General features: G+C 42.3%; 1 protein-coding gene across 2 annotated transcripts in view; it reads left to right on the forward strand.

Annotated features, from left to right (window-relative positions):
- The window catches only part of LOC147012712 (protein 4.1-like), a 125,100-nt gene that overhangs the window by 43,399 nt on the left and 64,693 nt on the right, over positions 1-17,008 (forward strand). For both annotated transcript variants that reach the window (XM_085853804.1, XM_085853805.1), the window contains exon 7: positions 10,605-10,692. In XM_085853804.1, the coding sequence (XP_085709930.1) occupies positions 10,605-10,692 (88 nt within the window). The remainder of the gene's footprint in view (positions 1-10,604; positions 10,693-17,008) is intronic.

Here is a 17,008-nt window from a genome sequence, read left to right on the forward strand (position 1 = left end):
TCAATCCCTTGATGCCGGTTTGGATGTTAATGCTGAGGGTGTCATGGAAGAACGAGTTTGTTGCCATGCTTGCAAGATCTAATGTCCATCTTGTACATTTTCACAGTTCTGTAATACTAGTAGCTTGGGATGTGTGGCCGGTGACCCGCAGATTGAGCGCTCGGAGGATGATTGCTAGCTGGTATCCTGGGGGGTAGAGCCACCTTGGTAATAGTACAGAGGCGTTGCGATTCTCCATCAGTGTCGGTGAGAATTAGTGTCCAGAATGCTAAAGCGGCTACTCTTCCTGGCTTCCGATTGCCCAGTCAATACAATTGACTGCCAGGAGTGCCGTTGCTTTGATCATGCTTGCTTGGTTGGAGCCAGATTGCCTGCTAATTCGCTTTTTCCTGATTCATTATGCAATGCTGGGTACGGAGTTACCTCGATGCACGACGTGCAGCAAACTGCTGTTACGAGTAGCAATGGATGCTGTCGCAGTGATCTTTTGCCTTCTGTTGGATTGTTAAACTGTTAACGCACTTTTGTTGTGTCGATATTTAATGTTGTGGATTATCTGGTGAATCGATAAGGAAGCTTAAAAGCTTTTAGGATATCATTTTGTTTCCAATAGGAGGGTTGACATATTGACCGGAGTAGGAACCTTTTAATTTTTCGTTTTTTATCCCATTGTACATCGAAAATGTTTGCTATTCGTCGTGTGAAAGTTATTGTGGTATTGATAGTTCTTGGTAACCAGACTAGATTTGGTGGTGTATTTGCAAACCACCATCTCCATGAATGCTTACAAAGTGGTTGTGACAATGTCACCAAATCTGTGGCTCCATTTAATTAAACAGGTAGATTTCCTGTGTGCTTTTGAAAAAGCATCTTGAGATTGAAGCTTTTACGCTCTCCCTCTCACTCTCTCACTCGCTGCTCAGATAACATTCAGAATAACAATCACCTCGAGGGGAAAAAGGAAATAATTGAGCCTTACACCTCCTGGTTGCCTCTTTGATCTGGAATTGCGAGTTGTGTAAGCTCGGTTATCTTGCAACACGAGCTACGGCACATCCGGGAGGCAAAAAAATGTTTAACAATGGATAGAATCAACTGGGCATTGATCGAGATGTGCTAACCGCCGTGGGGAGCGAGGAGAAGCTAACGTTTCAGCTTCTCCTTACTTCCCATGGCAATTAGCATACCTTGATCAATGTCCTGTTGATTTTTTTCCGTTGTTCTACCGGTCCGCATATGCAGATCGACACTAGATTTCAACAGCAAGACGACTTCCTCATTCGACAACTATGTTGAAACAACTTTAACTTAGGTTGAATGAACGTATTATTTAGACAAAACATCAATGTTGAAGAAATGCAACAATGTAAACGTCCCATCGCATATTGGGGTTACACTCTCGATTTAAGAATCGTTGAAGCACCTGCTTTGACCTTCTGTTCCTCTGGGCCTTGTTTTCAGTGCATTGGCAAAAAAAGAACTTTTTGCAATCTTTGTTCCACCCCATTTGCATTCGCAGTGAAGTTTGCACATAATTGCTTTCGCGTGGTTCTTGAAAGACACGCTTTAGGTGATGAAAGCATTTGCTGGATACTTTAAGGCCCGCTTCACCGGTCCAACCGTTGGAGACATCTAAGCCGCTGCAAACCATCAACATTCTGGAAATTGTCTCAAACGCGATTGCAAAGTCTCATGGGGATTTGATACTGACCCACTCATCAAAAAAAAGAAGAAAAAAAAACCCAATATTTTTTTCGAAAAGAATTGGAACTCTTTTTTTTTTTCTCGATAGTCGAATATGTTGCGCAAGAAGTAATTAAATATAAAAACCAAAACTTAAGTCAGCCTGACCTTTTTGTGTGCGCGCCATTCCAGCTTTATCAAACACAATGGAGGAAATCGGTGAAATTCACTTCTTGGGTGGCACGCATGATGATATCCATCAAATGGCAGCCGCACCGAACCAAGAACAACAACTGGAGTGATCACAGTTTTGCAAAACAGAATCAATCATTGCAATAAGGCAGTGCAGGAAAATCAACAACATGCCATCGATATCACATTTGAGTTATGAGTTGCCAAGAACCAAAGGTTTTGAATTATGAGTTGTCAAACGATGAAGCGTCGCACAAATTACAACCGATCAGAGCCAAAAGGAAGCGCGGTGTGATTATTTCATCACTTTGAATTTTGACTGATCTTAATTATTCTTTTATAAAGTCTAATTGAAGATCGGAAGATCCAAATGCATTATAGATCGTTCTGACTGCTGTTAATAATTATAAGCTTGTGGGGCTGATGGAAAATGTCATGATGAGCCATTTCTGTTGTGGACAACGTCTCTATCTTGTAAGTTCTATCCTTCTTTTTTTTCTCATAATAACACCATTGCAGGGGAGGTGTGAAGGTGGTGGGGGGGGGGATCACATCTCTTTCCCATCTCCCCCTGTCCACTCGGTCTAATACAAGCATTCCCCTTCCCACCACACCATTTCCCCACACCCCGACTTTCCTTCAAGTCAATAGAGGGAATTGAAGGAAAGTAGGACGGGGGGGGGGGGGGAATGATCCCCTGATGCCTGGATTAGTACAGGATTGAACAACATTTGGTATGTTAAAACAGCACGTTCAAACTGGTCATCAAACTATAATTCCAGCAATCTCTGTGAGTGTGTGTGTGTGTGTGTGTGTGTGTGTGTGTGTGTGTGTGTGTGTGTGTGTGTGTGTGTGTGTGTGTGTGTGTGTGTGTCCGTGACCGCTGTTTCTCGACAACCACTGGTCCGATCTAATTGAAACTTGCCAGATGTATTGCTGGGGACCTGAGGATGTGCCTTTTCAAGGTTTGACATTAATCCAACAAGTGCTTCCCAAGTTATGGCCATTTATTTACCAAACCAATGACAAGACACGTTGTTGCGTGGGCATGACCGATGGGGAAGGGAACCTCAGCCGCGTTCCCCATTACGGATTACAACATACTGGCTTCCGGAGAGTGATGACTTCTTGTATTCTAATAATTTCTCGATTTCTTATGCGCATTTATAAATAAACACAATGCCCCAAGTTATGATCGTTTTCATATTAGACGGTGCATAAATTTTGGTAACATCAGAGTGCTGGTATGCTCCGAACCAGGAAGTAAATTTTTTTCTCTCTCTTCTCTTCTCTTTTTGTTTTTCCTTGCCACGACATTGCGAAAAGGTAAAATACGTTGGCGCTTATTGAATAATTGGGTATTAAAACTAAATTGCGAATAATCGTAACTGCAAATAATATGCGAACTTCCGGGCCACGCACGTATGGGCAAGCGAGAGCGAAGAAACGGCCTGTGTGGTTGTTGTTGTTGCTCGCGGTTTGAATATTTATTTATTATTATTATTATTTTTTTACAGGCACGGACTAGTCTATCTATAATTGCAGCAATCTCTGTGTGTCTGTCTGTCTGTTTGTCTGCGACCACCGTTTCTCGATGACCACTGGTCCGATCTCATTGAAACTTGCCAGGAATATTGCCGGGGCCCCGCAGATGTGCCTTTTCGAGGTTTGATGTCAATCGGACGAGCGGTTCCCAAGTTACGGCCATTTAACTGCTTTTTCAGTGTTGAAAAGATGTATATATGGCAGCTGAATGTGTCGTTCCACCTTCTCCCCTTATCATGCCAAGTTTTTCCCAAATTATTAATAACCGGACGACCACCAGTCTGATCGGATTGAAACTTGCCAGGAATATTGCCGGGGCCCCGCGGATGTGCCTTTTCGAGGTTTGATATCGATTGGACGAGCGGTTCCCAAGTTACGCCCATGTATCTGTGAACCAATGACAGTACACGGTGCTATGACGTCACGAATGACGTCACGATTAATGTTTATTGAATTTTTTTTTTGAAGGATTGACCACAATTCTTCTTCTTCGTTTGGTATGACGTCACAATCGACACTGGGGACCTGGGTATGTGCCTTTCTCTGGACAATGTACTGAACAATGCCTGGACACCACCCAGAGATGTCTGTGGCGGGGGGGCGGGGGTGCGGAGTGGAGTGGTTTTGAGAGGGGAGGAGGTAAGTGTGAAGGAAAGGGAATGGAAGAAAGGGTGTTTTCCTTCAGTTGTCGAAAAAGCTGCACCAGTGTTCTTGCCTTTATTTGATTTCCACACATACGATAAACTCTGGAATGTCTTAACCTGAGATGAATTGTAGAATTGATCCTTGCAGCAGTTGTGACTGCTCAAAAAAAAAAGCTTTAATTTGTCCAATTCGCACGTTCTTTGACACTCCCTTCCTCTCCTCGACCTCTGGGCAGTTGTATGGTGGTGGAGGGGGTTTGGGAGGAGGATAGCATGAGGTGAGGGAAGGTAAGGCAGCGTGAGGGGAGGGGAAGGCAGTGTGAGGGGAGGGGAAGCGAGGATGGAGGATTGGGGGGGAGGGGGAGAGTGAGGCCTCACCACACATTGCTATACACTCTGGGAGGGGAGAGGAAGTGAATAGAATCAGGGAGAGAGGGGGATAGTGGAGAGGGGAAGGGGGTGTTCTGGCCATGCATTTGATAGGGGGGGCTTGAAGGAAAACGGGGGAAGGGGGGAATGATCCCCTTATGCCGGGATTAGTACAGGATTGAATGAAATTGGGTATGTTAAAACAGGTCATAATATACAATGCCCGGACACTGCCCAGAGATGTCCGTGGAGGGTGGGAGGGTGGGGGATGGACGTGCTTTGAGAGGAGATAAGCGTGAGGGAAGGGGAAGGGAAAGAAGGGCATTTTCCTTCAATCATCAAAAAAGCTGCACCTGTGTTCGTGCCTTTATTTAATTTCCACACATACGATAAGCTCAAGACTTTCTTAACCTGAGAAGAATTGTGAAATTGATCCGAGCAGCAGTTAAGATTGCTCACACGAAAAAATATTTCATTTGTCCAATTCGCACATTCTTTAACAACCCCTTCCTCTCCTTCACCTCCAGAGAGTTTTATTGTGCTGGAGGGGGTTTGGCAGGAGGATAGCATGAGGGGAAGGGAAGACAATGAGAGGGTAAGACAGTACGAGATGAGTGGGAGGCAGCATGAGGGGAGGGGAAGGCAATGTGACAGGAGGGGAAGGCAGTGTGGGGAGGGGAAGGGAAGGCAGCATCGCAGGGCGATAAAACACACCCAAACAGTAACGTTTTCTTTTTAACTGCCAGGGTCAACATAGAACGAGGTGGTAGCATTTAAAAATTACAACCCATTCTATCGACCTGGCAAAGGTCTGTCTGCTTGCATGCCACCCCTTCCCCACCTCCACCCACCCCCTCCGCCATTCATGTTCCTCCAACTTCCTCACAGTCCATGCTAACCATGCACGTGCACCAGAGATATACTCATCTTTTCACTTGCACGTATGCATGGACTTCCCCACACCTGCACTGCACAATGGCACATCCTACGTGGCTTTGATGCCACAGCATGTCCGCTCCACACATGGCTTTGGTGCTGCAGCGCATCTGCTGCACACCTGCAGAAGCACATAGTTCATGAGACAGCCACATAACCTCCTCCACAGCGCCATGCACTATGTGCGAGTTCAAACCGTGCACCCATGAAACCGGTGCACCGCACACACGTAACCATGCAGGCATGCACACAGCCAATGGAGAGTCATTTGTACCACGTCCGTGTGTGCTGTCTACGTACCTCTTCATTTTCAGCAACTGATGACTATTGATATATTGCACCAACTATTAGTATACATTTATATTCATATGACCATTAATATATTGCAGCAACTGTTGGCATATTAATATTTATATTTTGTAATGAAAGCAGATCGCACACAACGGTGAAAACACAAATTGCATACGTAATTTCCGGATAAAGGACCCCCCTGTGAACTGCATCGTGATGGCTTGCAAAAGCAGGTTAGACGGCACGGTATTGCGCACAGTGAACTTCCACTTTCTGCGCATTCCTTAATCTTTCCTTCACTCAATATAATCATCTGAACAGTAGAAAAATTAAGGTTAATGCTTTTTCTTTAATAAACACACTTAGCTGTAAGAATTGGTAATTTGTTTAAAAATTTCCCACGCATCCCTTTTGGATATAATATTTGGATCTATAGCACACGCATGCTTCAAACCAATTTGATCAGGAAATGTCTCTTGAAACACTCTCCCCCCCCCCCCTTTTCAGGCCATGCTTATACCATTTATTTGAGAAATGTAATCCATCAATAAGATGTCACAGGAATTGTCTTGATAAAACTTCAGAAAGAATGAAACTTCAAAGGACCTGCTGATCATTATTCTCCTTTTGTGAGATAAGATGCAATTTATTTTCAAAAGAGTTGATGAAATTCAGACAGTACAGTCACCCCCCATTAAGACCCTTATAATCCGATGAGTTCCCTTACAAGGAACTTCAATATAGGAGGAGGCCATTCGGCCCTTCAAACCTGCACAAAGGCTGTTTGTCCATGCTCTACCCTTTTTAAAATGCACGGCATCCAGTAAGGAAGTAGCGCATCGTATTTTTAGTCTTTGGAATTACTCAGTCAGGGTTTAAACCACCGACCACCCAGATTCAGAGGGGATGCTCAAGCCATTACATCACTGAGTCTGGTAAAATGATGAATAACAGGAAGATTAATTTTATTCAAACAACAGCAAAAGGAAAACTACGTTAAAAAATAAATAGGATGTTTATTTGTTTATTTATTTTTTGCAATTGCCCTCTTAACATTTATCCAAAAGACCATTCGTCTTCATGAGGATCTACACTTGTGTATTTTGGAATCCATTTTGTTCTTGCATATTTGACAAACAGCACATTGGTTGGTGTCAGGGAATAATTGGAAACCAACATCATCATCGTCATCATCTTTTACCATGCCCAATGCAGTGCGTTGGTGCTGTTGACGCAGTTACAATCCTGTTCAGGTCGCCCTTCCAACTCAGGAAGTCAGGGCAGGAATTTTGTAATTTGTTCCTGGTACCGGTGATAGCTCACCGACTCTTCACAAAAGGAAACCGTGGAATCTTTAACGTCCACCAACGAATGCAAACAGACAGGATACCCGGTTTAACATCCCTCCGATGGACAATGCACACACTGATGAATCACTCTGCCTGTGAAACACCAGGATGACAGTTTATAGCTGGGTCAGAATTCAAACCCTGGCTAGACAGCTTCAAGGCAAGTTTTCATACCTCTCGGCCATCCTGCCAGCCCAGAAGGGAGTAGATGATCTGCAAACACCTGTCTTGTATGGGATTTGAACCTGTGTTCCCAGAATCATGAGCTACAAACGGACCAAACCATTGTTTTGACATTTCTGCTCTGAGCTCTGTTGCGAATGGAATTTTGCTTTTGCTGCTTGTGATCTACCTATAATATTCAATGGATTAAATCAATAGCACGTTTATTGAGGTATGCTAACCGCCATGGGAAACCAGGAGAAGTTGTGGTTTTGGGGGTTAACCCTTCATCTCAGTGTCTTCATTCCATTCCATTAATTGGCCGAAGGGTCGTGATGGAGCTTGGCCTTGCATTCCATGTCGAACATTCAAACGCCAGTGCACCTTTACATAAATTACAAGAGCAATAGTAATTGGATGACAAATCAACACGGGTATATGGGATTTGAATTACAAATCCAAGCATCATGAGCTGTGTGTTCATAGGAGAGTGTAAAACAGGCCAACCAGACATTTGATGTCATTTATATTGCAATTATGTTCTGTTTTGTTGTTGTAATTAAAAAAAATGGTTTGGAATTGTCAAAATGCTCAGTCAATTCGTCGATCAAAACAAATGAACTGTCGACAGAACGTGCGAGTCATGGTGACATAATTGAACGGACAAGAAGGTAAATACGTTTGAAAATGTGAAATTCCATTTGGAAATTTTTTGTGATAAAATTTAATGGATTGAATGAAAGACATATGTTCTTCTGTGTGAGGGAAAGTGGGAAACTGAAAATCTTCAATCGCAGAAAGTTGGATCACCTTTGGTCAGGAAAGACTGAGCCGATCTGGAGAAAGTGGCATTGCAAGGAAAATAGATGGAAGGCGAGCCCGAGGTCACACGAGAACCAAATAGATAGTTAGTCGAATTGGGCGAATTGGAGAGAGAATAAATGAGTAACAACAACGCCACTCGGTAGAGCACATATTTCCACCAGACTGATGACTTCACGTTTTGTATCACACTGACAGGCTCTTGACAGAGGAGTCCGAAGTGAAGGCACGCTGAGCCGGCTACTATGAGCGGCTGTACCAGGCTGATCCACCAACTGTCGAGTTGGATGTCAGGGGTGTTACCATCCCGATTGCTGACCCTCCAATCAACTGTGGTCCACCTTCGTTTGTGGAAACACAGGCTGTGGTGAACCGGTTGAAATGGGGTAAAGCTCCTGGGATCTGTGGCATCCATGCTGAACTTCTCAAGGCTGGTGGGAATGCTGTACTTATGTCGTTGCATGCAGTTCTGTGCTCTGCCTGGAACACAGGCATCACCCCAACTGACTGGAAGAGGGGCCTTGTTGTTGCTCTCTGGAAAGGGAAAGGTCTTTGCTTGGATAATTCTTGATAGGGTTTGCCATCATCTGCTTGAGCACCAGCGTCCAGAGCAGTCAGGCTTTACACCAAAGAGGTCAATGATTGTCCTTGCCCTTCGGGTCCTCACCGAACGCAGACGAGAGTTTCGGCAGGGGCTGCTTGCAGCTTATGTTGATCTGCAAAGTGTTCTATTAAATGAATCGGGATGCCCTCTGGAGGATTCTTGGTCTTCGTGGGGTGCCACCAAAACTGATCGATCTGATGTCTGAACTCTACTCTGGTACCGACATGCTGTGTGATGTGGTGATACCATGTGAGATGTGGCAGAGACACGCCGCTCCAGCACATGCTCCTGTACGTGACCTGACCTGACAGGCCGGATATGCATCTGGGCCTGAACCAAAAATCTAATCAGCTTGTTCTTGTTACCTAAACAACTCATCCACCAAGTTTTCTCATGATCCGTCCACAACTTTTTGAAATATCTTTCGAGCTATCGTTTTTGGCCCCCGTTTTTCAATTGTGAAGAATCACGTCAAAGATTAAAAAAAAAACACTCTAATCAGGATCTGATTGTGGATTTTCATCAAAATCGAATCAATTCGTCCTTGTCACACACTCAACCTGTCCACAAAGTTTCTTCTGTATCAGTCTAAAACTTTTTGAGATATCCTGCTCACAGTCAGACAAAGAGGGATGAAAACATCATCTTCATCCACCTTCCATGGCAGAGGTAAAGAGAACGACGAGAGAAACACTCAGAAGATTCACTCCAGGTTAATAACGACCTGACGATGACTTCTCTTCGAATCTGCGGCCTGTGGGTTTCACTCCTCGAATGATGCAACTTCGAATTTCCATACGTCTTGCAGTGCATGATGTAACGATCCATCCAGGGAATTTTTCCAACATCACAATAGGATTTGTATTGTGTACATAATCTCACAACTAAAGCATCCTTTTAGGTTTTCAACAACTATAAAGATGTTCACACAGAGTGCACACAATATATATATACATATATATATATATATATATATATATATATATATATATATATATATATATATATATATATATATATATATATATATATATATATATATCGTTGTAGTTGTGAAAGTTGTTGAGGAACTCTGGGAAGGGTTTGAAACAGAGTTGGCACTTACCTTGTGTAAGCTTTCTTGGGTTGCTTCATGCAGCTACTTGAGCTGGAGGAGTGTGGGAGGGGTCAATCATATATATATATATATATATATATATATATATATATATATATATATATATATATATATATATATATATATACACAGTATGTCATGAATCTTATAATGTGATAAAGCAATAGTTTTGACATGTTACAGTTAATTCACCAGCTGTGTAATTATCGTTTTGTAATTTTGCATTGTGGGTGTAGAATCAATGATGGTGACTGCATCATATGATTGTGATCGGCATCCTAGTGATAAGTCGATTACATTATAGCAGGATGAGCAGGATAGCTTAAACGTGTGTGCTCTCTTTTGAGCTGTGTAGCCTGGTTTGAATCTAGACTCAGGTATCCACTGCCTTCCTGGTGTTTCTCATGCAAGGGGGGTAATCTTCATGCTAAAGAAGCAGCACTTACATGGAAGGAAGGCAATTCATTTGTATGAGCGCTGTGGATGGGAAGGACATCGAGTTGGAGGATCCGTCTGCTAAAACTGGTCATCGGTGGATGTTATCGATCCTACCCCCCACAGTGTCCTTTATGAAGAGTCGACGAGTTATCTCCGGCACTCTGAACGAATTACAAATTCCTGCCACATTCATGTCGAGTATCTTGTAAAGAAGCGAAGAAGCGATGATCTTGCCAGGATTGGCTCAAGCCTTGAAATGTTTTTGACTTGTCGTGAACACACAAAATGTCTCTCAAAAGTACAGACTTCCATTATTGTTAGATTATAGCAACTGAGAATTTCTAGTTCTTGTTTTGGCCTTTTAGAACTGGCTAATCATATCACCATCCCAGCCATTATCATTCAGACAACATATCTAACTGATTTTTGTTTTGTTGTTTTCTTCTGTGCAGGGGGATGTCTCCTGCAGAGGCTGACCTACATTTTCTGGAGAATGCCAAGAAGCTGTCCATGTATGGAGTGGATCTGCACCATGCAAAGGTGGGCACAGCTAATGTGTGCTGTGGCACGCTGTTTGCAGTAATTTATAGCCGTGCATTATTTCGGATGATCTCTTGTTTTCACTCGTTGCAAAATTGGCACAATTCGCCATCTCTGAATTACTTTCATTTGTCCAAATGTCTTCTTTTCGCCTCATAGTGATTGATATAATTCCCCCAGGGGGGTATTAATTGCAAAAACAACACCAAACTCGAACGGTACTCGCTAGAGCGCCTATCTGAGCAGTCTGAGCAGTTGGCTTGTGTCCCACCGATAGGCTGGATCTGCATCTGGACCTGAATCAAAATTGTTCTTGCACACCAAACCAACTCATCCACCAAGTGTTGTCATTCCTCATCCACAACTATTTTTTGAAATGTCGTCCTAAATATCGTTTTGGCCCCGTCTCTCAATGGTGAAGAATCACCTAAAAATTCTCAGATCTGGATCCGGATCTTCAGCAAAATCAAATCGTTTCGTCCTTGTCACAAACCCCCAACCTGTGCATTAAATTCCTTCCAAGTCCATCCACAACATTTTGAGATTTCTTGCTATATATCGTTTTTGTCCCTATCTTTAAATGGTGAAGAATCATTTAACAAATTCTAGTATCCGGATCTGGATTCGCATCTTCATCAAAATCTCATCAATTCGTCCTTATCACACGCACAACCTGTCCGCCAAATTTCGTCCGAATCTGTCCTTAATTCTTTTTGAGATATCCTGCACACAAACAGACAAACAAGCATGAATACATAACCACATTCCGTGGCGGAGGTAACACCAACAGCACGACCGTTTCCCCCTTTCTCCGGGAGATTGTTCCAATGATGGCATTCTTCTGTACAGATCACTGTTGCGGCGCTTTCATGCAAACCCAAACGTTCCATATCTTTCATGACATTTTCAATCCATGACCGTTTGGAACATCCTCTCAGCTTTCTTCCTTCGATCACGCTTTCTTTATTGCTCTCCTTACATCTTCATCTTCTGATCTTCCTTGCACATGACCACACCAACTCTTCTCTTCCTAAGTTCTTCTTTGCTGGTTTTGATTTTTAATTTCTTCCTGATTTTTGAGAGGGATGGTCGTACAGAGACAGGTGAGAAAGGGGGGGGGGGATTTTTGTGTGATTTTATTAACCTCCGCCATCTTCGAAGATGGATGGAGGTTACTGTTTTCACCCCTTTCTGTTTGTTTATTTGTTTGTTTGTTTGTGAACAGTATTACGGAAAAACTCCTCGACGGATTTCGACGAAACTTGGTGTGGGGGTTAGGTATGGTCCAAGGATCATGCCATTAAATTTTGGACTTCGTCCCCCCCCCCCCAAAAAAAAATTGTTCGAGAAAATATATATATTTTTGCATTTCTACATGTTTTAAGTGATTTCCAACCCCCCCCCTCGCAATTTTTTTTTACCCGCCCCCCCAAAAATAGAGAATTTTTTTTTTTGCATTTCTACATGTTTTAAGTGATTTCCAACTCCCCCCCCCAAAAAAAATTGTTAGAGAAAATGTTTTTTTTTTTTTGCATTTCTACATGTTTTAAGTGATTTCCAACCCCCCCAAAAAATTGTTACCCCCCCAAAAAAAAATTGTAAGAAATTTTTTTTTTTGCATTTCTACATATTTTAAGTGATTTCCAACCCCCCCCCAAAAAAAATTGTTTGAGAAAAAAAATTTTTTTTTGCATTTACATGTTTTTAGTGATTTCCACCCCCCCCAAAAAAATTACCCCCCCCTAAAAAGAATTTTTTTGCATTTCTACATGTTTTGTGATTTCCAACCCCCCCAAAATTTTTAGAGAAAAAATTTTTTTTTTTGCATTTCTACATATTTTAAGTGATTTCCAAACTCCCCCCAAAAAAAAAAAAAAAATTACCCCCCCAAAAAAAGAATTTTTTTTTTGCATTTCTACATGTTTTAAGTGATTTCCAACCCCCCAAAAAAAAATTGTTAGAGAAAAAAAATTTTTTTTTTGGCATTTCTACATGTTTTAAGTGATTTCCAACCCCCCGCCAAAAAAATTACCTGTCCCCAAAAAAATTGTCCGAAAAAAAATTTTTTTTTTTGCATTTCTACATATTTTAAGTGATTTCCAAACCCCCCCCCCAAAAAAATTGTTAGAGAAAAAAAAAATTTCGCAACATTTTTTTAAACAAAATTTCGATTTTTTTTTGCATTTTTACATGTTTAAAGTGATTTCCAAACCCCCCCCCACCCCCTCCCCCAAAAAAAAATGTTGGAGAAAAGAACTATAACTCTGTCAGCGCTGTTGACATCATCTATCTAAAATTCCAGCAGTGTGTGTGTGTGTGTGTGTGTGTGTGTGTGTGTGTGTGTGTGTGTGTGTGTGTGTCTGTGTGTGTGTGTGTGTGTGTGTGTGTGTGTGTGTGTGTGTGTGTGTGTGTGTGTGTGTGTGTGTGACCGCTGTTTCTCGACAACCTCTGGTCCGATCTAATTGAAACTTGCCAGGTATATTGCTGGGGACCTGAGGATGTGCCTTTTAAAGGTTTGATATTAATCGGACAAGTGCTTCCCAAGTTATGGCCATTAATTTACCAAACCAATGGGAAGACACGTTGTTGCGTGGGCGTGGCCGATGGGGAAGGGAAGCTCAGCCGCGTTCCCCATTACGGGTTACAACGTATGGGCTTCCGGAGAGTGATGACTTCGTGTATTCTAATAATTTCTTGATTTCTTATGCGCATTTATAGATAAACACAATGGCCCAAGTTCTGATCGTTTTCATATTAGACGGTGTATAAATTTCGGGAACATCAGAGTGCTGGTATGCTCTGAACCAGGAAGTAAATTTTTTCTCTCTCTTCTCTTCTCTTTTTGTTTTTCCTTGCCACGACATTGCGAAAAGGTAAAATACGTTGGCGCTAATTGAATAATTGGGTATTAAAAATAAATTGCGAATAATCGTAACTGCGAATAATATCGAACTTCCGGGTCACGCACGTACGGGCACGTGAGAGTGAAGAAACGGCCTGTGTGGTTTATTTATTTATTTATTATTATTATTATTATTATTATTATTATTATTTTTTTTTTTTTACGAGCACGTACTAGTATTTAAGGAATAAGATATAAGGTTCACTTGAGTGACCTAGCAGTATTGGCGGCGGAGGTTTTGCACTCTCCCGAGTGCTCCCCCTCTAGATTGATGATGTCATTGGTGCCTTCGTTATGACATCGTAATCGCATATGTCGAACGCTACATCTGATCAACATGAAAATTTTTGAGGGTGATCTAGGGATAAAATGGTCCACAGAAAATAATTTGATGACATAATTGGTCACGTGATTCGGCAGCCATATTGTTGTTTAAAAAAAAAAAAACCTTCAAAAATCTTCTCTGAAGTGAACAGATCGAGGTGAAACTTTACACATGTGACCGCCTGTCCATGAGGAACAAAAGTTTCACACATATGATGTCATAGATCATGTGGTTTGGCAGCCATATTAGATTTATCCTAAAACCCATAAAAAAATCTTCTTCTCCAAAACGGTTGGACAGATCGAGGGGAAACTTCGCACAAATGTTCCCCAAGCCTTGGGGATGCCAGAGTATTCATGAATAATTGATAAATCACATGGTCTGGCAGCCATATTGGATTGAGTGAAAATCTTTAAAATATTCTTAATCTTGAATTGCTTAATCAGTCGATATTGTGTTGTTCATCTTTCGGCTGATCATCCGCTATGATCCGCATACTGATTTGGCATAGGTTTTACGCTGGATGCCCTTCCTGATGCAACCCTGGTCGCCTCTTACGACACAGGGATAAGGATTGGGTTTCGCCATGATTCCGGGCTGCCCGACACCCTCTCATAGCACGGCCCAGTGCAGAGCTCCCATCATCAAGCAATCCTCCAACCCAAGCCTCCGAGTCGCCGGATTACAGGCGCACGGCACTACGCCCGGTCTTAATCAGTCGATGTGAAACTTCAAAATTATGATCGAGTCGTAATGGGGAATACAGGTTTTAAATTTCAACCTGATGAGACGCATAATCTGGCAGCTAGAATTATTTAATATTTTTGATGTGGGTTCTTTTTTCTTTTTCTTTTTTGAATAAGGCTCACTTGGCAGTGCCTGGATGGGTTTGAGGGTAGAGTAGTAGCAGCTGAAATGCAAATCCTATCCAGGTTCCTCCTGATGATGTCATCTTTGCTTTTTGTTTGTTTGGGTTCCTTCTGATTACTCCAATGCTGGACTGTATCTATTTGGTCTTCCATTTGATTTGAATTGAATTGAATTTAATCCCATTCTAAATTCAATTGAATAATAATAGAAAAGACATCATGGGTCAGGGTCAGGTGTCCAATCAAAGCGGGGTTGCATCAAAGCAGGACGTCTTGGCACCCGGTCATCACTGCCAGCAGTTATAAAGTGGAAGTTATAATTTTGCCTCTCATTAATTACGTAACACACCAGTAGACAAAGTCCACACAAAACAAGTCCTGTTGAGGGTCTGCAATCTCTGATTGCTCTTTTTCTTACTGACTATCGAAGGATGACCGAGCAGCTCTTTGAATGTTACAATTCAGGCATTCTCACTTCATGAATTTCCTGCCTGTTTTAGATACAGAGGAATTGAATTTGATAAAGACGTCTTCTGCAGAAAAGAGCACAGAAGTGACTTGTTAATAACTCGATTTGTAGTCAGAATTATTGCACCGTGGTTTGAAGGGGAGGGTGGGACACTGTGAGCAAGAGATATCAGCTATTTGCAGCTCAACTTGAACAAACAACAGCCGAATACAAAGTGGATTGTCGTGCCACACAGTTTCCAGTGAAACTGTTGGATGAGTTCTCAACATTTGAAATCAACCAGGAAGTAAATGCATGTTCTCTCTGTGTATGCAGCATCTCATCGTGCTTCCTTTCCCTCTTTTTTTTTGTTTTTTTGTTTTTGGTTTAGTAGAGCACTTGATTTCATTCAACTCCCACCACCCTCATTCCCCTTTCCCCTTCAATTGCTGATGGTAATACTTTCATTCTCCTTGGGAATGATGATTGACTTTGTCTCAACCGAACTGTCACGCATGTGTACCGGCGCCTGACTACTACTCTATCAGCCCCAGTTATTCCCACCTTATTGTGGGACGGGCTGGGAAAAAAATTTTTTTTGATTAAAGTCTTTCATGAAGCAGCTGGCCAGACCTGACGTTCGACTGACGGTGATTTGGGCAGAAATTTCTCATTTGTTTCAGGGTGTCGGCAATAACTCGCCTGCTCTTGGCGAAATATACCGTGGGATATTTAACGTCCACCAACTTAAATGAGCAGACGAGATAGCCAGCTCAACGTCCATCTTCAAGACGTTGTGATTTGTGATGTAACGTCTGTCCTGGGAGTGACCAATCCAACAGTTTATAGTCTGTTTGGGAATCGAACCCAGGCTGGACAGCTCAGAGGTAATTGCACGCCATTCTGTCAAGCATGTCCCTGCAAGGCTGACCTACCTGCAATTCCTTTGCTTCTTTCCAATTTCCACAAAGCCATCGATTTTAAAATTTGGACGATGATAAGTGTGTAACATGGCTGCCCTTCGTTATGGCAACGCTGGTTTGTTGGTATCATGAAATCTCAATTTGAGTACTCTGCAGTCCTGTACTTTAAGTGATTCATTATGATCACGATGGTGATGCTTACACGTTGCACAATGCCAGGGGTAGTCGTTGAAGTACTTATTTGATAACTTTTAAAAGGAAGTATAAAAATGCACAGACCATGTTAACAGATAAATGTGTCAAGCACGTGGAGACGGCAAATGAGAAAGGATGCCGTCACCGTTAATATAACAAGATGATGGCTGCCTGGTGCGTGACACCATGTTCAACATGTTCAGCCGTCACCGGGCAAACGACCAGGCTGTTGGTGCTTACACCTGCCCGTAGGTAATCACCGATACTCCGATGACTCTCCATCATGCATCTTGGCATTCGGTGAAGGTGTGATGAGCAGGGCAAACGCTCAACGGGATGTTTATTTTTTTTGCATTTTAAATATTGAGGCTGAAACATGTCCAAGGCGGATACCTTAATGCAGGTGTCGACGCTCCTCATCAAGGGCTGTTGTCCTTCATAATTTAGCGTGAGATTTCTCTTGTTCTGGGTCTGCTTTGGTTCATCCTTTTTGCCACAAACCCTAACTCAGAACTTTTTCAACTCCTAACAACAACTGTTTCGGTTTGGGAGGAGATATACTTGATATTGAAGAATAATTTACACTTTTTTTTTCATGAACTTTCCACATTTTAATCTGAGCGGATGGTGCAGAGGTGCACTTACCTTTGAACT

The sequence above is a fragment of the Eptatretus burgeri genome, chromosome 14, assembly GCF_056783735.1.
Source record: "Eptatretus burgeri isolate ZD-2024b chromosome 14, Ebu_testis_v1, whole genome shotgun sequence".
Classification (NCBI taxonomy): Eukaryota; Metazoa; Chordata; class Myxini; order Myxiniformes; family Myxinidae; genus Eptatretus; species Eptatretus burgeri.